The sequence below is a fragment of the Sceloporus undulatus genome, chromosome 1 (genome assembly GCF_019175285.1).
Source record: "Sceloporus undulatus isolate JIND9_A2432 ecotype Alabama chromosome 1, SceUnd_v1.1, whole genome shotgun sequence".
NCBI classification, from domain to species: Eukaryota; Metazoa; Chordata; class Lepidosauria; order Squamata; family Phrynosomatidae; genus Sceloporus; species Sceloporus undulatus.
In genome coordinates this window covers 166,545,108-166,569,612 of record NC_056522.1, presented here as the reverse complement: position 1 = coordinate 166,569,612, position 24,505 = coordinate 166,545,108, and the positions used below count along the sequence as shown (strand labels likewise).

The 24,505-nt window shown below is 39.4% G+C and overlaps 2 protein-coding genes across 3 annotated transcripts in view; both read left to right on the top strand.

The window, feature by feature from the left end:
* USP40 (ubiquitin specific peptidase 40) overlaps positions 1 to 11,418 on the top strand; it is a 64,675-nt gene extending 53,257 nt beyond the window's left edge. The window contains 7 exon segments of the mRNA XM_042480190.1: positions 341 to 435; positions 1,977 to 2,095; positions 2,266 to 2,331; positions 2,546 to 2,756; positions 5,050 to 5,145; positions 6,917 to 7,008; positions 7,949 to 11,418. Of these exon segments, the coding sequence (XP_042336124.1) occupies positions 341 to 435; positions 1,977 to 2,095; positions 2,266 to 2,331; positions 2,546 to 2,756; positions 5,050 to 5,145; positions 6,917 to 7,008; positions 7,949 to 8,051 (782 nt within the window). The 3' untranslated portion in view covers positions 8,052 to 11,418.
* Positions 11,419 to 12,392: 974 nt separating this feature from the next.
* TRAF3IP1 (TRAF3 interacting protein 1) overlaps positions 12,393 to 24,505 on the top strand; it is a 28,160-nt gene continuing 16,047 nt past the window's right edge. Inside the window, exons 1-6 of one of the 2 annotated variants that reach the window (XM_042446430.1) lie at positions 12,393 to 12,580; positions 18,971 to 19,039; positions 19,234 to 19,395; positions 21,837 to 21,965; positions 22,074 to 22,562; positions 24,365 to 24,442. In XM_042446430.1, coding sequence (XP_042302364.1) covers positions 12,458 to 12,580; positions 18,971 to 19,039; positions 19,234 to 19,395; positions 21,837 to 21,965; positions 22,074 to 22,562; positions 24,365 to 24,442 — 1,050 coding nt within the window. In that variant the 5' untranslated portion in view covers positions 12,393 to 12,457. Of the gene's footprint in view, positions 12,581 to 17,678; positions 17,814 to 18,970; positions 19,040 to 19,233; positions 19,396 to 21,836; positions 21,966 to 22,073; positions 22,563 to 24,364; positions 24,443 to 24,505 lie in introns of those variants that run through there. The other variant, XM_042446431.1, reaches the window with a different exon arrangement.

Genomic DNA, 24,505 nt, shown 5'->3' with positions numbered 1-24,505 from the left:
TAGTGTACTGAAATTTTTGCAAAAGCCTTATGACATAAGCCAGTACCAATAGATGACATGTGAGATGGATGGTGCCCATATATGGCAAATAATCTTTTTATCACTGCAGTATACTGGACATATGTCATGTGCCTTATAAGCTATAATTCCTTTAGGAGCATGTATCCCTAGATCATGCAATGGACATAGAGAGGAAATGTCTATACAAAAGGATGATCCTCCACAAGCTTCTGAGATCAGGTGCCATGGCTTGTGAGCCATGGGGTGTGTGTGCATTTTGCTAACTATGTGGGAGAAATCTAAATTTCTTTAAACTTAATTATAAAAAATTTCTTTTAAGATTCACCAACATTTCTACAAAGTGAAGTTGACTTATGTTACATGGGTGACATAGAAATCTCAGGAGAAGCTTTTTTGGAAGACTTGAAGATGCAGGTTAGATATTATAATTTGTTGATGAAACTGCCTTTTCTTTAAGTAAGATTTGTTAAAATAGTGACAAAGTCTAATAGGTGCTTTGTCTGCTTTGCTTTCATGCATTCTTGAATTTGTCAGAAATGCTTCTTAGGGATTACAGTTGTTACACATTTTGTTATACATGAAAGTAATATATTTAATATTTTTAGAAGACCTTCTTGTTTTGACACTGTTCCTTTAATAACTGTGGGGCTATTGCTCATGTGTTGGATATAAAATACTATTGATAATGTTTGAGAAACTGTGAATTTGATTGGTAAAGCTTAGCAAAAAAAGTGAAATATTTGAAGTGAGGGGGGAAAGTTCTGTTAGAAACATGGGAAGTGGCTTTATACTAAATCAGAAGTTTTTACTTCACCTGAGAGCAGCTCTCTAAAATCTGAAGCATGGGTCCCTAACAGTCTTGATGCCTGAAATCCTTGTTAATAGGATTCCAGAGATTAAACTAAGGGCTTTATGTGTGCAGATGTTACATTGTACAACTTAGTTTCTCAATAATAATTAAGTAGTTAAAAAATAATTGAGCTTTCCCCAAACCAATGTAAATATTGGCTTTGCTTTTAGTCTTTTTTGGTAAGATTAATGTGTCTCATAGCCTAAATCTTTTCTAGCCCTGAGAGCCATTAAGGCTGAAGAGCGGGATATAAATACCTAAATAAATAAATAAATAAATAAATAGTATGTGGAAGAAATACATGAGTTACAATTTATAAATATATGAGAGACACCCAATCAAAGTGAGAACCGTTCTGAGTGTTTTTCCCTCTAATAAAGTCTACAAGTGTTCTGGTTTAAGTTATTAAAATAAAGTGTATGAACCTTTTTAAGACAGTGTTTGCTCCCTTTGAACTTCTGGGCACTGTGAAGCTGGAAGAGGATTTTGAGCTCTTATACCATTGTCAGTGCTTTCATTCTGTTTAGAGTATAACATGAAAACCAGTTGTGCCATGGCGATTCGATGTTCAAATAACATGGAATATGTCCTGACTTTGGTGTTACACTCTTAGACATGGTGGCAGAGAATGGATACATATAAAAGATGTATGAAAGAAGTATTTTCACAAAAAGCAATAAGAGATACATTTTTGGATTTTAACAGAAAAATAACAACTTGGTAATAGGAATGTACCTCTTTGTTGATTTCACTTTTGCATGTGAGAATGAATTACTTATTCAGTTTCCTCCCTGTTGTGATAACATTTTTGAAAAACTGCAATTGTCAAAGACATTCTCACACTTTTGGACTTAATCTGCCACCAATTTGTGGGTCAAGCATCTTGAAAAAAATACTAAATTTATTTTTAAAAATGTCATATAAAATAATGCTTTATTTATTTATTTATTTATTTCAAGGATTTATATCCAGCCTTTCTCTCACAATGGGATTCAAGGCAGCTTGAACAATTTGTATTGTGTTAGAAAATTTAAAAGGATGCAGTCTTCTTTTTTTCCAACTACCATTGATTCTATACTTGATAGAAAAGTTTTTTCCTTTTCAGGTGATGACTTTGCCATCCATTCAAGACTTTAGTGTTCCACTGCCAGAATTTCTCCGCGTTTGGACAATGGAAAATAAACAGCCTTGCAAACTGTTACGAAACAACAAGGAGCAACTCCAGTAAGGCCACAATAATTTTCCCACATCCTTGAAAGTAAGCCCCAGGGAACATGTTGGAACTTCTGAATAGGCACTTCACTTAGTTTCAAAGGTGCTGCAAGATCCTTTTGCATACTGAAAAATATCATTTTTGAGACTAACACAGCTATGTCTTTGAATTTATTTTTCAGTAAGTTCAAACTAGGAAGCAGAGTGGAAATTTGTATAGAGCCTTTACGCAAAGAAGAGAATCTTGGGTAAGATACATCGTTTCTTGGGCTTTTGGCTAAGATATTAAGCCGCTATTAGTCAAAAGAGTTTTAGAAAAGATAATTTGAAATTACAGAACTAGATTATTCCATATTTTCTGGAATAATCATACCTTAAAACAGAGTAGTAAATGTATAGGCCTCTGTGAAATGTGTGTAGAAATATATTTTGAGAATGGTAATTGCATATTCCTGATCACAGGCCAAAGGATTTGCTTCTACGAGTGTTGATGAGCATACCAGGAGAGAGAGATTACTATCACCCAGTGGAATTAATCTGGGACATCTCCAGAGAGTGTACAGCATCTGCATTGAGAGAAAGAATTGCTGCATACTATTCCTTGCCAGTGGAGAAAATTGAAATAGCTAAATATTCTCCTGGAAAATTTGAATGGATACCAATAAGTAGTTGGGTAAGCTAAAACATGGCTGAGAAAAGAGTTCAGACATGAAATAGTATTGTCCAATATTGTTCTTTTACTGAAATAATATTTCATATTATGTGAATGTACTGTAGTATGATGAATACTAAGAATATTATCAGATCTATTTTCCTGGCATCACCACCCTTATTGCAATTTTGACAACTTCGCATGATTCATCAGGAAATGGATCGCTACATTCAAAAACTATTTTCTTCATCTTGGCAACTTTGGACGGTGGTAGTAACCTCTTTAGAGAGTATCTTTGGTTGTGATGGTGGGGAGAATGGATACACTTGATCAGGGCTTTGGTTCTGGAGAAGTCTCTGATTGGACTTGTCACAGTATTATGATCCATTTTTACATTGTGCCAATTCAGACACTGCAATAAGCCAGAGACCAAGAGCCCCTGGCTGATCTGATGGAAGCACACTCTCCAGTCACTCCTACAAATCTGATCTCCTACTGCAGGTGGGAGCAGTGGAGCACCAAGTGATGTGCACCAGCAGGTTGATTGTAGCCATTAAGCCGTCTTGTGTCCCAGTTTTCGGGAATGTGTGGGTGTAAATAAAATGATAGACTATACCAGGCTTCCCATGAATTCCTAGCTCATTGTGTGTCATGCTTACTGGGTTGTTATGTAATATAGTATCTGATATATGGAGGTATATTGCAAGACTTAAGTGTTGAATTAAACACACATCCTTTTGGATCTACCTTTTTTCCCTTGGAGTTGCCAGTGGGATTTGATTTTACTTTTTAAAAAAGATTTGTTAATTAGCATCACGGAACAGATCTACTATTTCTGGCAGATCTGTTAACAGCAAACACTGTATCTACCAAGATGGGTAGACCTGGCATGTGAGAAACTTGTATATCAGATTTATACTTCTGTTGTTTGTCTAAGAACAGCCAGCTGCTAAAACCAGAGAACTGATTTTTAAACATCTGTAAATATGGAAAAATACAAAATTTTCAAATAAGGCCTGAATTAGAAAGACCATGAATTTGTTTCTATACCGCTGCCTTTCTTTAGTAGTCAAGATTATTACCCAGTCACAGCTACACTAAAATCCTGGATTTGTAAGTTATATTTACAGAACTAGAATTACTTCACTACCAAAAAAATAATATCAGGAATGGGCATAGTATGGTTCTGGGCAAAGTGGCATCCCCAGTGCACTTGCCTGCCCACCTATCGCTCTATGACTTTAAAATAAACCAAGCATCCTTTCTCCAGAGAGTGGATGTGTTACTTTTTACCAAAAACACCAGAAGACATGAGTTGACTGCACATTTTGCCTGGCATTTTGGCCTTGTGTTACAAGTGGTCAATACTTTTTTTTAAATGAAAGGTGGATCAAGAATAGTAGTTTATCCAAGGAGGGATACCATCCCTTAGCTGTCCATGATCCTGACCTTTTCTGTGTGCCAGTTGTGACAGATCCCCACCTCTTTTGTTCTCTGCATATTTGATGTCACTTTTTTCTTCTTGTTGTATGTGATACGTTTTATTACATTTCTTTCTGGGCTTTTGTCCATATAGCTCAAAGCAGGGTGTATGTTCATCCCAACCCTACTCGTCTTCACAACAACTGTGCCAAGGTCAACCAGTCAGTGTCAAGTAGGTTTGAATTGGGTTTCCCCAGTCATAATCTTAAGACTCTTGTCTGCCATACTGCACTGACTTTATATCCTATTGTTACCTAGCAAAATAGATTTGTTTCTGTGATAAGTTCAGAAAGACAAATTGAACGCAGGGAACACACTGTTGATGAGTGAAAGGCAAGTTAAAGGACAGGGAGCACACTCTGATGGGCAAAAACTTCGGCCCACTCATAGCCACACTTGATGCTCCTTCCACCTCAACACTGAAAGGACTTGTGCATTTTGAACAGAGGCAGAATTCTGGTCCCTTTCCATATTAGTGAAGTCCTGACTTCTACATACTTTTTTTTTAGATTTGAAAGTGATTGTATCAGTTGTTCCTAAGTAGTAAAGAGATCTAGAACATAAATATTAATAGTTATTCCCAAGAGAAATGTATTGACTCTTTAGGTAACTCTGTATCTTACTGTATTCAAGTTGAGGGACAGCCCTAAAAGTTTAATTTCTTACTCGTATTTTAAAATTGAAATTACTCATGACCTTTAAATTGTGAAAGTGTGTAATACTTACTAATTTAAATCAATATAATAATCCACTCCCAGTGTCTGCCCAAAAACCAGAAATCATCTCTGCTAATTTATGGTGTTTCTGTCATATCATTTCTCACTTTATTCAGACACAGCAAGTTTCAAAGAAAAAGAAGAAGAAGAAAAGTGATAGCTTACAATTGAGTCCCTATAGCTTGAAGGATGGAGACATTATTGGTGTGAAGGTAAATGATAAATGAATTTGGCAGCTTTTCTCGCTTGTTATTTAACAAGTGGTCCTTGTTGTACCATGTTGCAGTGTTAGCTGTATATAATATAATGAGTTACCTATATATAATAGCTATACATATTAGCTATATATAATATAATATAATTAGTGGAGGGAATGGGCCATGCAAGATTTGGAGATACATAGTGGATGGTCAGATGATGATCTTAAAAGGCTTTGCATGCATGGAACTTACTAAGTTAATACAAATAAACCATTTAACTATTGTAGAATTTGGGAGTTTGAATAATTATTTTAAGTAGCATATTGTGGTCTGGATTTCATTTTCACTTTTCTTGCTGAATTGTATTTTGCTGTTATAACAGTTCAAGAAATATTTTATTGTTTATTCATTTTTTAAATTAATACCGTCTCTCTGACATGGGAACAAAGTGGTTTACAACATAGATAAGAAACAAAGTACACTGGGGCTCCATCCTCACTGCAGAAATAATCTAATCTGACACTACTTTAACTGTTGTGGCTCAATGCTAGGAATTGTTGGAATTGTAGTTTTGTGAGGCATTTAGCCTTCTCAGTCAGAGTGCCTCAACAAACTACAGTTTCCAGAATTTCATAGCATTGTGCCATGGCAGTTAAAGTGGAGTCAAACTGAATTATATCTGCAGTGTGGATGCAGCCGAGAGACCTAAGTTTGAATCACTGCTCATTGATGGAAGCCCACTGGGTGATGCTGGGCAAGTCACACACTTTCAGCCCCAGAAAACCTCACAACAGGGTAATTTTAGGGTCACTATAAGTCAAAGACTTGAAGGCACACAACAACAAACAGGTAAAAACCTAATGATATACAAGTTAAACAAATAAGCTATCCTACAGAAGACCTTTAAGCTTTTTGAAAATTTATGGATAAAAGTACAGGTATAGCTCCCATACTCCATTAAAAAAAACAGTCCTGCAGAAATAATTAATCCTCAAATGCCTGTTAAATTCTTTACCGCCTGGTGGAGCAAGAGCAGAGGGGGGGGGCCAGTCTATCTCCCTATGAAAAATAATTCCACAGCATGGAAATAACCATCAGGCTTGGAAAACTATTTACTTGTTTACGGAAACTGTTTTCTTTGTGAGCAGATCTCCCAATTTACTTGCTTAGAAATTTTGTCTCAATGTAGCTTATAGCGTGGTTGAGGCCAGACTATTTACATTGGTTTCAATTACCTATCCATTGGATTCTTCTGTTAGAGACCAGACTCTCCTCTCCACACTTTTCTTTCTGGATCTTTTCCAACTCTGTTCCCTCCTATCTTATTTTATTTGGTTGTACTGAGAGGCTTTGGCATGAAAAACATAATTTGAAGCACTGTCTGTGAAGAAATGCTGCTTCACATTTCTCCATTGGGGGGAAAACTTTTTCTAGAATTCTTTCATGTGAAATTTTGCACACCTTATATTATTGAATTTTAGAACATTCTTGAACAGGCTTGAATAGTTCTTTTGGTGTTCTTGATGTTTTGACACATAACTGCCATTAGCTTGGTGCAAGGAACTATAAGAAATGTTGTCCAAGTCATCTGAAGGGCCAGCGTTTCCTCATCCTTGTTCCAGAATGAAAGGGATTAATGTAGATAAAGATAGGGACAAAAAAAACTGTACTGTTTGTAAAGAATACAAAAATGTTCATTGACATGAATTTTCAGTAGCAAGATTCAGGTCACTGCCATTATCACTGATGACTGTATCTCCCATTTCACCATTTTTGCCAACAGAATCTTCTAGTTGATGACAGTAAAGACTTCAGTACAATTAAGGATGATATTGGAAAACAAATGCAGAAGCAGGTTACTGTTGAAAAACCAAAGTAAGTATATTTTTACATATTTATAGAATTTATCCAAAAAAAGAATAAAGAAAAACACAATAATGTAGTAAAATTAATCAGTGCGCTGAAATATGAAAAAATGATGTAGGTCTAATAGGGAGGAGCTTATTAATCCTAGTAGACAACAAGTTGAACATGTGTCCACAGTGTGATGCGGCAGCTAAAAAGGTCAATGCAATTCTAGGCTGCATCAATAGAAGTATAGTGTCTAGATTGAGGGAAGTAATAATGCCACTGTATTCTGCTTTGGTCAGACCTCACCTGGAATACAGTTATGGATGCCACAATGCGAAAATGCAAAAAAGACGTTGACAAGCTAGAGCGTGTCCAAAGGAGGGTGACTAAAATGGTGAAGGGTCTGGAAACCATGCCTTATGAGGAATGACTTAGGGAGCTGTGTACGTTTACCCTGGAGAAGAGATGTTTAAAAGGTGATATGATAGCCCTGTTTAAATATTTTAAGGGCAGTCATATTGAGGATTGGAGCAAGCTTGTCCAGAGACTATGACACGGAGCGATGGATGCAAGCTACAAGAAAAGAGATTCCACCCAAACATTAGGGGAAACCTCCTGATAGTAAAAGCTGTTTGACAGTGGAACACACTCCCTCAGAGTGTGGTAGGGTCTTCTTCTTTGGGGCCCTTAAACAGAAGCAAATGCTCTTTCTTTTTCTTCTTTCTTTTCCTTTTCCTTTTGATAATACAGTATTTAATAAAGTCATATTATATTTTGTAACATATATTAAGAAAAGAAGAAATATTGCGATAATACTGGGGCAACCAGTATGTTACTGGATACCAGTTGCTGTAACGCTTAGGCATTCACCCAGAGATTTGTGTTTTAGATGCAAGCCTGTTTTGCAGATTCCTAACACAGGAGTTAACCTGATAACATGTTTGCTTTTGTTTTCTTTTGGTAGGCAAAGTGAGTGTGTACAGAATGACTGTTTCCGTGAAAAAAAGATGACTAAGCATCATAAGCCTGAAGCAGTACTCTCCATCAGTGTAGGGGCTTTCAGCTGACTCCTCAAGATTTGGAAAATCTCACCAGGATCTTGATGAACTACAATGGAGTTGCCTAAGTTTGACTAGCCAAGGAGTAGTCTTCCCAGACTCAGGCACTGGAATGTTATCGTACAACGGCTGGCAAAGGATTGAAGGTGGCTGGGATCTCCTCTTATATCCTATTGGGAGGAAGTGCTTTAGTTCTTAGTTTCAGTGCTTACTCTCAGGGTGGGTGTCTGCACTTTATTAATGAGAACACATATTTAACATTTCAGAGGACTGTTTTGTAATAACTATGTGCTTTAATCCTGATTCTGTGTTGTGTCATCACTGCAAAGGTGGTTTATCTACTGATGCATTTATGGACACTACAGGGAAATCTGAAGCTTGCTTCTTCCTTCCATTCTGAAGTACTCAAAGTACTTTTCAAACTCTAGTCTGAACCATTGATGTGTGCGGCTAATTCAAAAGGAAGCTTCACAGAGGAGTGACTCTTCAAGACAGAATGTAATTATTCGTGGGATTTAATTTTGTTCTTCCTTTCACTCCACTGATCCTGCTGTATCACCTGCTTTATTTAATAGCAAAACAGCAAACGTAACACATCAACATATTTATTTGTGATATAATTTGATCGTTAGATTCTAATTATCCAGTAATTAGACCCAAATTTGTTTTGAGAAATGCCAAACTTCATACAGTCATTTCTAGAGACAACATAAAATATAAAAAGGGAAACATGTACAACTTACGATGTGTATCCATGAACAGTATAGTGAACGCGGACAGTTTGTAATGTGTGTAGAATGCAGTCTACCCTCATTTTGCAGCATGCCTTGAAAATTCTGGCCTGCAAAGAGCCCTCTGCTTTGTGCCTAATTTCTGAAAGGAGGGACTGGAGATGGATAAAGCACATCCTTATGTGGAGACATCTTAAGGCATAGATGCAATGATTGCCATACGTTTTGCCTAAGCAAGTCTAAGTATGTGGAATGAGACTGCACCTTTTCATTCCTCTCACCAAGCATCCTTGTCCCACAAGACATTCATGTTTGGGGTATAATTCAGACATAGATGTGTCTATCAGTGTGCAAAGTATTCTGGTGGCACCTTTGAGATTAACAGTGAAAGAGACTGTAGCATTAGCATGCATCTGAGGAAATCAACTCTGGGGCTGTGCAAACTGGCCATTAAGGCTAGCCTGGGGGCAGAGTCAGGGTGTGGCATCCATATGATGCATGCCCCGACTCCGCCCCCATGGCGGTGTGACACCATGCGCCACTCCACATGGCACACAGTGTCATGCAATGCCAAAGCTGCGGCACAGCTTTTGCACCCTGGAAAGGCCAGATTGGGGCTGCAATGTGCAGTTGCCACAGCCCTAATTTGGGTAAGATGGAAGCGACTGCAGGCTGCCCCTTCAGTCTCCACAGCCCCTAAGTCTACAAAAGCTAATGCTAGAACTCCTTTCATACAATTAGTCTCAAAGGTGCTACAAGTTCCCTTTGCATACATGTTGGTTATGTTTGAAAATTACTTATGAGCTGCATTACCTGGGCCTAAGCATACTGCATTCTTTTACACATATACCTTACCCATAACTTACATCTATAGACATCCATCTGCTGGAGTAATCTGGGATCAATGCATTGTGGAGACGATGATGGAAGAGTCACTCTTGCTTTTCCCCACACATAGGAGGAAAACAAGAGGAGTACAGTGCACCCTTGCTTTATGAGGGGGATCCGTTCCAAACTCCCCCGCGTACAGCAGATTACGCGTATGCTCGAGCCCCATTTAAATGAATGAGGCTTGTTCACGCAGTGGCACAGGTATGCTGGTATACTGAAAGCCCCATAAAGCACTGTATTATCTTCCTTGCAGGCTTTTGCCTATTAAATTTGTTCCACCAAAATTCAGTGCAATTCTGTCTAAATAACAGTGGGTTAGATGTAGTATTATCTCTCCCCAAGCAGAATGGGTATTTATGGATTCTTCCTTCCCCTGCTGATCCCCCAAACTCTACTCTCCAGAGCAGATTTTGAGAGACATAGGGACTGCAGCTGGGAGGGGATTGGGGTCAGCAAAAATGGCTTTGTTCTGTGGGATGTTTGTGCAGCTCATCTTCATGCAGTTCTGGATCTAACCTGTAAATTGCAGCAAGGTGTTACATTACCAAAGTGAATAAAATAGATGGGAAACAGTAAAGGAGAGTCAGAAGAGGGCAGTGCCCACTGATGTTTGGTTATCATTTCCTAAAAGTAGCTTATATGTCACATGTGTTTTGCTTAGAGAGATCACAGAAATGTGTCATAAGAGAAGCCACCATGATACATTGTGGATAGCAGACTGAACATGATAGAGATGTTTCTCTCAGAATACTGCACAATACAGGATAATATGCTTACGGTTCTTGTTAAAATGGAGGGAAATGCAGTTTTAACTGGTCCAAGAAAATGTTTCCTGCTAGTAGCCCTTTCCCTCCATGGCCTGTTTCCCCAAAGTCTAACCTAAACAGTACAATTAGGTTGTTTATGCTCCATAAATGGAGGGTCTAACCCTTTGTTTAGGTTGAATTCTTGGGGTTTAAGAGCCACGAAGGAACAGTGCTGCTGAAAGTGCAAGTTGGAGAAAGAGAAGGAAAGGATGATGGAGGGAAGAGGGGCAACAGATTTAGCAGTTTAATAACTGTATATTTGCAAGTTAAATCCATGAACTGAGGCTACTTTGCGCCTTGTGTTTCTGAAACAAACGGTTTGGAAGGAATTTATCATTTAGTTAGATTACAACACAGGATTCTTCAGGACCAATCTGTTCTAACTAATTCATTTATGAGATGGTATAATGCATCCCTAGAAGGAAAAACGCAAAACATTGCGATACATTCTACTAGGGATACGTTTTAAGAGCCAAACGGTAAAAGACACTCATGTGGCGATATCTATAACTGACTCCTCCGCTTATTCATTTCCTTGTATGGAACCCCAGCGTCTCACATAAAAGCAAAACGTACCCAAGATGTCACAAAAAAAGCTGTTAACTAAAGAATATAAACGATTGGGAAAGGGGCAACTGGTTTTTCTTATATCTCTACAAAAAGAATGTGCCTTTTGCGATGACGCAACGCGGCAACGGTTGTGTCAAGCCAACACAATGTTGTTTGCGATGGCTTGCGTGACCGTTGGGTTACGAAATGATGGGATGTTCCACGAATTAGGGTTTTGATTTGTTTTGAAAGGGGTACCTTTCGAATGGGATGCTCAGGGTCCCACAGCTGTGGTTGTGTTGCAATGCAAGTGTTGTTGTTTTAATATTTAATTTGTATTCAAGTCTGATCTTTCTTGTACTTGAAGAAAGAATAAAGGAGTCAAATGTTTCACTTGCACTGCTTTCATAACGTCCTTTAATGATCTAATAGCTAGGCCTCCGATAATGTATTTCATACGGCCGTGTGAATCAGTACGTAGAGATCTTGTGGCACCTTTGAGACTAAGTAAAAGAAAGGAGTTGGCAGCATGAGCTTCCCTAGGCTTCAGTCTACTTCCTCAAAGATGTCCCTGAACTACAAGTCCCAGAATGCCACAGGAGGCAGCTATAGCGGTTAAAGTAGAATAAATAGCACTATAACAGTGTAGTAAGTTCATCAGAAAAATATGGTTGAGTCCATAATGAATTGTCCACTAAAACCAGGGACAAAATGTAGGACAAATTCGAGACCAAACTGTGGGACAACTGCAGGACAAAACTCTGCCCAAAATGTAGGACATTGAAGAAAAATGGAGGACCTTAAATGTCCTACATTTTGGGCTGAATTTTGTCCTGCAGATGTCCTACAGTTTGGTCTCGAATTTGTCCTACATTTTGCCCCTGGTAATAGTAGACAATTATGGCAACCAGTCTGAAACGAATGTTTATTATTATTGTTATTAATATGAGTGTTTTAGCTGTTATTTATGTTATGTCCTCCATGGCAAGGTGTCTTGTCCTCTTGCGGTGGCCCTAAGGCGACTCCATCAAGGGGGTTTCTTGGCAAGGCTTGTTTGCCATTGCCTTCCTCCCCTGAGGCTGAGAGAGTGTGACTTTCCCAAGGTCACCCAGTGGGCTTCCATGGTCACCAGAGTCCCAAACTTAGACAGGGAAAGAAGGGTGGCCCCAGATCGGCCCTGTCTGAGTCCAGCCCTTGCTCCCAGAATTCCATAGCAAAGAGCCACACAAAGAGTTTAAAGCGGTCCCAAACTGGGTCATCTCTCCAATGTGGATGCATCCCTCCTCCCTAGCGCACTGAAGGAGAGCGTTCCATCCGGGCCTCTCTCGGTGACGTCACGGCCGGCGCCGTCCAATCAGAGGCGCCTGTGCCGGGTCGCTAAGGCGGTTGCTAGGCCGGGAGCGAGGCCTAGTCGTCGGCGTGGCGAGCGGCGGGCGCCATGCAGGGCTCGATAGTGCGCCGGACGCAGGAGCTGCTGGGGCGGGTGATCCGGAAGCCTCCCCTGACGGAGCGGCTCCTCAGCAAGCCCCCCTTCCGATACCTCCACGACGTGATCGGAGAGGTCAGGCCCCGCGGGGACAGGGAGCAGGAGGAGGAGGAGGCCATGCGCATGCGCGTTCCCCCGTTGCTAGGCAACCAGGGCAGCAGGCCGCCTCAGTGGGACCCCTCTCCTCCCTCCACTGCCCTTTTTCCCGGACCCGTCCTCCAGCCTCTAAGCCTCCTTCCAGAACCCTTCCAAAGCCATAGCCCTGTTAGTCTCTGGGATCAGCGCACAGAGAGCTCTAGATGCAGCCCTTTTGAGACTCACTGGAAGGAAGAAGTGGGCAGCATGGCCTTTCCTAGGCTTCCCTCCGCTTCCTCAGATGCATATCATCATCATCATCATCATTATTATTATTATTATTATTTCAAGGATATAGCCCTGTTAGTCTGTGGAATCAGTCTGGAGAGAGGTCTTGTAGCCCCTTTGAGACTCACTGACAGAAAGAAGTGGGCAGCGTGGCCTTTCCTAGGCTTCAGTCTACTTCAGATGCATATCATTATTATTGTTGTTGTTATTATTATTATTATTGTTTCAAAGATATAGCCATGTTAGTCAGTGGAATCAGTATATAGAGAGATCTTGTAGCTCCTTTGAGACTCACTGGAAGGAAGAAGTGGGCAGCAGGAGCTTTCCAAGGCTTCAGTCCGCTTCCTCAGATGCATATTACTATTACTACTAGTAGTAGTATTATTTCAAAGGTATAGCCATGTTAGTCTGTGGATTCAGTCTGTAGAAAGATCTTATAGCCCCTTTGAGACTCACTTGAAGAAAGAAGGCGACAGCATGACTTCAGTGTACTTCCTGAGATGCATATTATTATTATTATTAAAAGATACTCTGTAGAAAGATCTATTCTTGTAGCCCCTTTGAGACTCACTGGAAGAAAGAAGTTGGCAGCAGGAGCTTTCCTAGACTTGCTCTACTTCCTCAGATGCATTTGGTGGAGTGGAAAGCCAGGGACAGAGCTATATATCTGCCATTGGTATGTGAGGATGTCGGTTCACATTCGCAATCCTTTGTGTGTGGAAATGAAGTTGCAGGTCCAGTTTTAATGCCGCCTCCTGCAATTTCACTCCCCTACGCAAAGGGTTTGTAATTTGAATTGGCATCCTCACATACCCATGGCAGATATGGATGTGCCTGGCTTCCACGCCACCAAATGCATCTGAGGAAGTAGGCTGAAGCCTAGGAAAGCTCCTGCTGCCAACTCCTTTCTTTCAGTGAGTCTCAGAGGGGCTGCAAAAGCTCTCCACAGATTGAATCTACAGACTAACATGGCTATATCTTTGAATGATAATAATAATAATAGTAATAATATGAATCTGAGGATGTAGACTGAAGCCTAGGAAAACTCATGCTGCCAACCTCCATTTGGAGCCTCAATCAGGAACCCATTGAACACAAAGGAGGAGACCTTTTCCAGGACATGTCCTCCATTCCCGCTTTCTGTCCAGGAGGCATTCCAAAAGGAGGGCTAAGAAGAGTGGGTTTATCTTTCTATGAGTGGGTCTTATGAGCTGTGTTGGGTTTTGTTTTGTTTTGTCCTGCATTTCTTTCTTTCTTGCAACATCCTGCATTTTGTGGTGCCTTACAACCACAGAATTGTAGCGTTGGAAGAGACCCCAAGGGCCATCCAATCCAACCTCATTGTGGAAGAATTAATTTGAGATGTGGAGCTGGAGAAGAGTGCTGAGGTTACCATGGACAGCCAAGAAGTCAAAGAAATGGGTCCTAGAGCAGAGCAAACCAGAAATCTCTCTGGAAGCCAGGATGACTAGACTGAGGAGGTCGTACTTCAGACACATCATGTAAAGGCATGACTCACTGGAAAAAACAATAATGCTAGGAAAGGTAGAGGGAAGCAGAAACAGAGGAGGACCACATGATAAATGGATGGACTCTATTAAAGAGGACATGGGTATGAATTTGCGGGGCATGAGCAGAGCAGTGGAGCATAGGGAGTCTTGGAGATGTCTCATCTACAGGGTTGCAATGGGTTGAGATTGACTCAGGGGTGGATAACAACAACAAATCCTCCTTTGTGGTGAGGGAACCTGGTCAGCCTGTCTGCTCATCTCCTGTGGATTCATGTCCATTGAGTCTATCCATCTGGCTTCTTATTTTTCTACTCTCTTTCACCTTTCCTAGCATTATTATCTTTTCCAATGGGCCATCACTTCTCATGACGTGTCCAAAGTACGACAGCCACAGTTTTATTGTCATCTTGGCTTCCAGGGAGATTTCTGGCTTGACCTGCTCTAGGACCCATTTGTTGGTCTTTTTGGCCGTCCACAGAATCCAAGGCACTCTTCTCCAGCACCACTTCTCTAATGACCTCACCACCAAGAAGGACAAGGCACTGACATCCTCACCACCAAGAAGGAGAAGGCACTCAAAATGTAGGACGTTCGAGAGAATTGGAGGACGTGACCTAGTGAAAGCTCAAAACACTCATGAATGTAAATCCATGCTTCTTATTCATGCTCTAAATGTAGGACAGTTCGGAATTCCTCCTGGACAGAAGGAGGAAATGGAAGACAGGTTGTGGAAAAGAAGGATTTCTGCTCGCTGTGATCTTAAATGAATTGATTTTGTTCTTATCTGCTTTCTTCACTGTCCAGATCTTACAACTATGCATGGTAATGGGAAATACGATAGCTTGGATGGTTCTAGTGTTAGTGTTCACTTGACTATCTTTGCACTTTAGGATCTTGTGTAGTTCCTCCATGAACATTCCTAGTCTTCTTCAGATTTCTTGATCTTAGTCTCGATTGTGAACGATGTTTGATCCCATCTCTAGAAGCTGCCCATTCTTCAGCCCCAGACTGGAGGCTGGGGCAGTGTGCTATGCCTTTAACCATTTTGCGGGAAAGGGAATTGCTTCTCAGGTAACCAGGTAACAAGCCTGGTGAAACTCCCTCTTCCACACAACAGTTAAACACACAGGAGCCCTGCCTTGTTTCATTTTCACAGCCCTGTCAGTTGGCCCAGGTAAGACAAGATACGTTGGTTTGGACTTTAAGTCACAACAGAAACAGATGTGCATACAGCTGTAATGATTATTAAAAATGTGTACTAGGTAATTTAAATGCCTAGGAGTAGACCTTCGTACAAACAGTCACTTCATTTCATCCATCTGATGAAGTAGATGTAAGTTTACAAAACTTTATGCTATCAACTTCTTTATTGGGGGTCCAAAACAGACGGGCCAAAAGGACCACCATGGGACCACACTGGCACCGTTCACGCTAGGGTCATGGCAACCGCATGCACCTGACCCCGATTCAGGCCGCTGGCATGGTCCTGTATCATGGGTAGGAGAAAATTCTTCCGCTCCTTTTTGGCCCTGTTTTTCAGCGATGGTGTGGCATCAGCACAGTTTCTGGCTGCTTTCAAAGCGTGCAGCATCTACACTCTATGCCCCAAACGTGACCAGAAATTGCATCATTTGGCCTGTCTATTTCAGGCCTCAGTTAGTCTCAAGAGTGCTACAAGATCCCTTTGAATACTGATATTCCAGACTAACACAGCTCTATCTTTGATTTCTAGGTAATTACAAAACCTCCACACTGCACTGGTCATCTGTTCATGTTAGCTGTCAGCAATAGATGCCAATTTTTATTGATTAGGCAGTGCCAGCAGGATTGGATTTGAGGCCTTATCTCTTTGGCAAGGGCAACTCACTGTAGGATGTAGTGCCTCTGATTTCTCTGTTCCTTAAAAGTACAGTTGACCCTCCTTATCCACGGATTCAAGCAACCATGGCTTTAAAATGTAAAAAAATAAAGAAGTAGAAATTCCAAATAGCCAAACCTTGATTTTGCCATTTTATATAAGGGGTACCATTTTGCTATGCCATTGCATTTAATGGGACCTGAACATCCACAGATTTTGTTATCCACTGGGGATCCTGGAACCAAAACCCAGCGGATAACATGGACCCACTGTACAGGGACTGTTTCCTGTAGACTACTGATTCTGACATGCCAGAAGCCCCAATGGAAAGGAGTTCCAGGGGCTGATATCCAGAATATCTAGAAGGGGAAAAATTGAGAACCATCACTGTAGATAGAGATACTACACAACTCTATAAAGATATATGGGGAAGGGTGCATTGCGTTGATGAGAGTGAAGGGATGACCAGGCTGAATAAAATCTGTTCCCATCCCATCACCCTGAACACCATCACTACCCCACCTCCCCATCTCATTCGAGATATTCTTGTGTTACTGGTAAAGCTAATGGATCCCCCAACCCAGTTATAATGATTTGTGGACTAGAACAGTACCACTCAATGTCTATGGACTTGTGCTGGTCCCTGGTATTAGTCCCTTAGGATTCCAGTAAAAAAGGAAACTATTCTAGCTAATGATACAGGTCCTTGGCACATTGGTGGAAAACCCCCCACATTTAATAGCTTGGGAAGCTCTGGACTAGAGCTCTCCACATCAGATGATTGTATGCTATTCTCAATTTATAGACAAAGTTGACTATGAGGATGGAGGGGAACTATTTAAAAAGTGGGGCCAGAGGTCAGTACAATGGAAGTGCAGTGCTTAGAATGTGGGTTGAGGAGGCTCAGGTTTACATCTTCTTGCAACCACCTGTCTTGGTGGTTTGTTGTGAAGTTAATAGGGAATGAACCCTGTATATATACAGTATATGTATTCTTGCTCCCCAGTGGAAGAGCAGGGGATACAAATGTAATAAATAATAATTACCATGTATGTAAAAGATTTAAGAAGTAAATCCAGTTGCTAGTCCCAGTTACAGTAGTCTTGGTGAATCACTTATGTCATCACTTATGTAAACTCCACTGATTTATATAAGTGTCTGCTGTAAATGGGTCTAGCAGTTGGGCTTAGGTTTGAGAGTCTCATGGGGCTGTAAAACTAGCAGATTTGTTGTAGCTTAAGTTTTAATAAAGTAGAGCCCACTTTGTCAGAAATATGTATTACCCTAATTTATCACATGGATACAGAGGAGTATAATGTGTAAATCATGGGGCTGAATAGAATAGCAGAGGCAGCTGTTGATCTGGAGAGTCCTAATATGCAGGAGAGAAGAACATTACACTTACCCTTCTGCTTGACTGCGTTGCACATTTGTCAGGCATGGGCTCTGCCCCACTGAAATTGTATCCTTCTGTAAATCTCTTGCTTTATAAGCATACAGATCTGTACATTTTGTGGAATGACTCAGGTGAAGATATAGGAACATGCTTCCAAGTAAACTTGTATACGATTGTATGGTAAGATGCAAAATCTAACAAGCAAGATGTACAACCTTTAGCAAGAGAAACAATAAATGCCATTACCCTGTACATTTGGCTTTGCTATTTGAGTGATCTGAAGTACGATATCTTTGCTTTTGAATTCATATGAGGTATTGTTTAGAACAAAAACAAAAATGCTCTAAAAGCTTAGAGAAAGACAGAAGGTTTAATTTGCACTCATCCTTCCTTGCCCCTGTAGCCTTTTATGTCCTTTGGAAAGCTGTAGTAACACGTTTGCATACCTGTGGAACAGGGTAACAGGTGGTATAGGTGACTGTCAGAACTATATCTCCCAGAATCCACATGCTAAATGTAAAAAAAAATCAGTTTTTTCAAGCTCTAGAAAATTCAGTTGGAAGGCAGAATTATCATCCATCAGTTCAAATTAGCACTTGGCTTGGAGATGTTACCTTTTGTTGGTTAGTGCCAGTAGGAGTCACTACTGGGACCAGTCAGTCCCAGATCCTAGGCCCTACTTTGAATAATAACATGCTTGCTGAGCAGATCTCGGGATTCAGCCCAAACAGAACAAGAAAGTTCTTGTGACCACATGGATTTCATTGCAAGACTTTAGCAAGTGCTTAATTTAGTTAGAATTCAATTCCACTACTGTATTGCTGAAGATCTTGTAAAAATAGAAAATGCATTTATTCAAAATTAAAACAGCCAGGGTTGTTATTTAGGGATTCTTACTTTTCTGTAGCCTTTGGTTTACTTTCCTCACTGGTTGATTGGGATCCAATTCTGACTTTTCTCAGAGTTCTCTATCCTCAAGAAGTGATTCTTAAACATTTTCCTTGGAGTCAACATAAATCAGAAACTACTTGAATGCATACAACAACAAGGATAAGCTGAGTTATGGAACTTGGCATAAATACATTAGAATACTATAGAGAGAAGGATATCTCTGGAAATTATAATGATTATCTCTTACCATTATACAAACCTATGTTCAAGCAATTCTGTATGCTTTGGGAGATATCCATATTAGACAGAACTGGAATACATCTGAAGTCTAGTTGAAAAGTGGTAAACCTGAAAATATTAGCATTTATATAGGAACATGAGCATATGCCAAAAACTAGTGTGCCTACCAAATCCAGAAACAAAACACTGTTTGTATTGTTTTAAAGGTGATTAGATCAACTGGTTTCATGAAAGGACTGTACACAGAAGCCGAGATGAAATCTGATAATGTCAAGGTGTGTATGCACGCTCATTATTTATTTCTTTATTTTTAATTTAAGAAACATTTCTAATGCATGTATACATAAACCTCTACAGCTTGATGGATATAATAACTGAATTGGGCCAAAATGCTAAATAGGCACAATATTTTAAATGAAAGATTACAATCCATTAGGATAAAATTCTTAAAATCATGGTGTTTTGCCAGGATAAAGATGCGAAAATCAGCTTCCTTCAGAAGGCAATTGATGTTGTCATCATGGTGACAGGGGAACCCTTGGCGGTAAAGCCAGCACGTATTGTGGCTGGACACGAACCTGAAAAGACCAATGAGTTACTTCAAGCAATTGCCAAATGCTGTCTTAATAAGGTAGGATCTCTGTGTATATTTGTAGTTCTGGGAGTTTAATATGACTAATATATTTGTTAGCAAACAGATGTGGAATCCTAACTGATGGGAAAGTAGGTTGAACAAGAAGGGTAAGCTGTTGGACAAATGCAGCCGAGTGATTTGAGGCATTAAATAAGCCTCTCATTTCCCATTGTTGTTCCATAGAAAATTCGCCCTTCCCAATGCTCTTTATTAGACATGTAAAGTTATGTTTGTTCACATGAGAAAAAAATAGAAACAGACACAAGATAAAGTAGAAGCAGCAATATTTGATAGACTGGAACTCCATACTGAGATACTAGGTACTAACAAAAGGCTCAAGTGCCAGCTACATGGGATGGTAAAAATGTGATGCTTGAATAAAGAATGCTGTCAGGATAAGAACAAATCTTGAATGCAGGCAGAGCTAAAGAATCTGTTTTTTTGTCTTTTTAAACCCTTATACATACATATGTGGGTGCCTTATACATACGCGGGCACCTTTTATGCGGCTGCCAGCTTATGCTGGAAGCACCACGCCATTTAATGCATGGCGCACGCGCACACTGCACTCATGCCACTGCGTGCATGAGCACCATTATCCTCAATCGGACTCGAGCATAGGCGGAACTTGCCTTACATGGCGGAGTCCGGAATGGATCCCCGCATAAGGCAAGGGAATACTATACTACTCAAAATGGTTTTGGATCTGATTTAGCATGCTTGACTCATATTTTGTAAACAAAAGTAAAGGAACCTGCCATCTTAATTTTTTAAGTTGTATAGCCAGCTCATGTTGTATAAACGTTTTTTGATACCCCCAAATAGTCAAACTGAAAATTTGATTGTGAGAAAAATATCACCAAAATACATTTGTGGAGAATCCTGTGCCAAAAAGGATCAGTGTAACTGTAATTCTGGATAGAGCTGCATCAATACATTGTTTAAAATGCTTTCCCTTTTTATTTCCAGGCAGAAATTAATTCTGCTACCAAACTGCGGTCTGGACGTGTACTTACTATTTTGTTACTGAATGTACATTCTTCTCTCCAGATTTAACCTTAAGGGAAATCAGTACTGTCATTTTGTAGCAGAGCTTGCATTGTCATGACCGTCTAACTAGTTTTCTGCTTTAAAACTTTGTTGGGACTTTTAAGGATATAAAATGATAAATGTTTTAAACCACAACCTGTGCTTTGGAACAAGTAAAAACAAAGCCTTAAAACAACTGCAGATAGATAGCTGCAGAAAGGATAAAAGGTACAAAGGTGGACATTGACATCTACATTCATTTTGGAGGCATGTGTTTGTGGTGCAAAGGCTAGGAAAGTTAGGCTTGCCCAATGAGAATAAAACCTCAATGCTGGCTTTGGGGCTTTTTGTTTTATGGAGTTAAATGGGAGACATCTGCTGACAACTACTTCTTTCAGTGGAATCAGAAGCAGGAGCAGTCTCACCTCCCCACTGAAGCCCCCTATGTACCTCTAAAGCTATTTTGGAGGGCTATGAAGCCCCCTTGAACCAGTTTTTGGACAGCAGTGAAAACTGCAATGGGGAAGGGAGGGGAAGAAGATTCCAGCACACTAGCACTGCAGCATCACCATAATTTATTCCATAACTGGCAGCATTATATTGGCTAGTGAAACCTAATAGTGACTGCAGCCCTTTCACAATTATCTCTGCTTTGAAAATACCGATTGGTAAAGATGAGGAAACAATGGGAAAGAAGCAAACTGGTAGCTCTTAAAATGGGCTGCTGCCGTGGCCCCAAATGGACCACCTTAGGTGACCTCAGAACAGCTTCCATGTTCCTGAAACAGCCGGTAGCTGCACTTTTTGGCCCATCTGTTTCAGGCCAATATTTCTCAGTAGGATCATACTGTATACTGGATATGGGGAAAATCTGTAACCTATTACAAGTTGAGTATCTCTTATCCAGAATTCCAAAATCTTAATACTCCAAAATCATCCACATGAGTATCTGAGATAGTGACACCTTTGTTTTCTGATAGTTCAGAGTACATGAGCTTTGTTTTGTTCACAAAATTATTTTAAAAATATACAGGCTATGTGTATAAGGTGTATACGAAATATAAATGAATTTCATGTTGGGTCCCATCTCCAAGTAACTTGGTTATGTATATGCAAACATTCCAAAATTTAAAAAAAATTGAAATACAAAACACTTCTGGTCCCAAGCATTTCAGAAAATAGATACCCAACCTGTAGTATTTATGTTTACTTAGAAGTAAGTTACACTTGATTCCTTTGTAGGCAAATAATTCTGGCTCTAGCACTGAAGGAATTAATATGATGAGTGAAAAGGAATAACAGCAATGATGATGATGATTCTAAAGCAGCAGCATGTGGGTTAGAGAAATAAATATGCCTACTGTGAGTTAAAACTGCAGGACAATTTCTTTTGCACTTGCTCTTTGTAGCTATCCAGTGATGAAGCTGTTCAAAAAGTTCTTGCTGGAGAAAAAGCAGATATGAAAGGAAAGACACCATCCTCTTCTAAATCCCAAAACAAAGAATCTAGAACAGAAGAACATCGATCCCATAAAGAGGTGCAGTGAACAACTTTTTATATAAAGGGACTATAAATGCTACTTGTTGCATGAAAAGAAAGGGAGAAGACTGTTTTCCAATTAATATTTTTCTATTTTATTATTTAGGGAAGAGGTGATTCTGAAATAAAAGAAAGAGGCACACGTCAGGACCAAAAACTCAAAGAAGACTTAAAAGAAGAGAGCAAGCAGAAAGAAAATGACAAATCTAAAGATTATGCAAACCATCAAAAAAATCCAGAAAAAGATAATTTTAAGGAAGAAGAAAAACATGAAAGAGAGAGAAACAAGCACAGATCGTCCAAACAGGGTAGAGAGACAGAGAAAATCAGAGACAGAGAAAAAGGAGATGGAGAAGGAACTAAAGAGGAGCATGACAAAGAAAGGGAAAGGGAAAGAAAACAACATGAGGGAGGAAGGGAAAAGGACAGATTAAGAGAAAAAAACAAAGAAAGGGGTAGGGACAAAGATAAAGAACATGAAAAGGTCAAAGAAAGGGGAAAGGATAGGGAAAAAGACAAACGAAAAGAGAGAGGCAGAGATACAGAGCAGTCACGAGAGCAGTCACGAGAACAAGGAAAAGACAAAGATAAAAAGGTAAAGTGTTTTTTTAAAAAAGCATGTAAACTAATAGTTGCTAGCACTAACACTAGTATTATGTTTTTATAGTAATTTTTATTGGAAATGTTTCCAAATAAAAATACAAATAAAGTTATTTAAAGAGGAAAAAAGAAATGAAAAAACAAGATATAAAATGAAGTACAAGAAGATAGTAAGGTAGCTGACTTTCTTTTTGACGTGTGTGTGTGTGTGTGTGTGTGTGTATATATACATATACCAAATATATGCAACTATAAGTCGACCTCATGAATATGTCGGCAGGATTTGAGGCCAAAATTACAGATTTTGATATGACCCATGAATAAGTCAAGGCTAAAACCTAGGGGCATGTAACAAAGATATAAAAGATGGAGCAAAGGAAAACAATGCCAAAGAACTTAGAGAATTCTGACAGGCATAACTGTTTGTGCTGGGTGGTGACGAAGCAATAATGGAAATGGTGCCTGCATGATGTGGGGGGCAACTAGATGTGGACGAGGCTAAGAAAATGCACACATGGCAAAAAGGATGTAAAAGCAAAGAAAATGGCTACTATGTTAGCAAGATTATAGCCTTTAACTTGATCTTAGCCAAAAGGCAGAGAAGTGATTGATGGGATTATTTTATTATTATTATTTTGTTTATTTGTATTCCCCCCCCCCCCCAGAAATTCTGTGTCTTGAACCTTTTATATTGCTTTTGTATCTACTGGCTGGACCAATATCAAATTGTGACAGATTTTAGCTTTTAACAATAAAGTTATTTTACCTTATATAGCCTTTAACTTTAATATAACTTTACCTGATTTTAACCTAGAAAAGCTGAAAAAAATACACAAATGCATTCCCCAACACTACCCCTACACTGGCATCACACTGCCTGTCCGACTGCAAACTGGGTAGCATTATGGCATTCCTTTGGCGCAACGCCACACACTGAAAGGAACACCGAAAGGTGCCACTGCAGCAGCAAGGGCAGCTGTTTGCCAGCTCTAAAAGGATCTGTAGAGCCCTTAAAACTTTTAGAATTATACATGAGGATATACAGTAGTCATACCGCTTTCACTAAAACTACAACTGTAGTTAACAAATTTGTGTCTCCAAATGCGTACATTATCTAAACGTGTTCCAAATTTTCGATTGAGTAATGACAGATTATCTTCCTTGAGCATCTGTAGTATTCAGATAGAATGGAAATGTTATGCAGTTATAATTTAAATTAGGCACCAAGAGCTATTGGAAGAAAAAAAGTACTGCCTCTGTCTTTGAAAATATAGAAAATAGCAGTTTTACAGATTTGATGATTCACCTGAATAGTTTGTAATGCAGACATCAGATAAATGAAAAATGTGATTGTCCTTATGTTAGGGAACTTTTATATTATATTTTACTGATGTTTTTGTATCATTTTAAATTACTGATTTTAATATGTTGTAATCTTCTTTGAGTCTAATTATTGGGAAATAAATTAATAAAATAAGACACCTCTAAAGAAACAATTTCAATTTTGTTTATGGCCCTTTGCACTTTGAAATAATATGTTGAAAAAGTCTGTTGTCATGTCACCAAATTTTGAACATTTTATCATCAAGAGGTTTTGTATTCTTGAGACCATGCCATACAAATTGAAAGTCCCCTCAGTTAGTTACAGTAGTGGTTTCATGATACAGAGTTTTGAGCCCAGAATTACATATGTATATCTGAACTGTTGGTATAGATTAATTTTCCCAAAGAATTATGATAACAAAAATACTGTGTAAACAATTCAAAGATTCAATATCTACACTTTTCTTTCTCTAGTCTGCAGGAACTGAGGAGGGTGTGAGTAAAACGTCAGCAGAACGATCAGTGAAAGATAATGCTGAGCCAGATAAAGAAGTAAGGAATAAAAATATTTTGCAGATGACTTCATTTCTTTTGTATTCCTCAAACAAGTGAGAA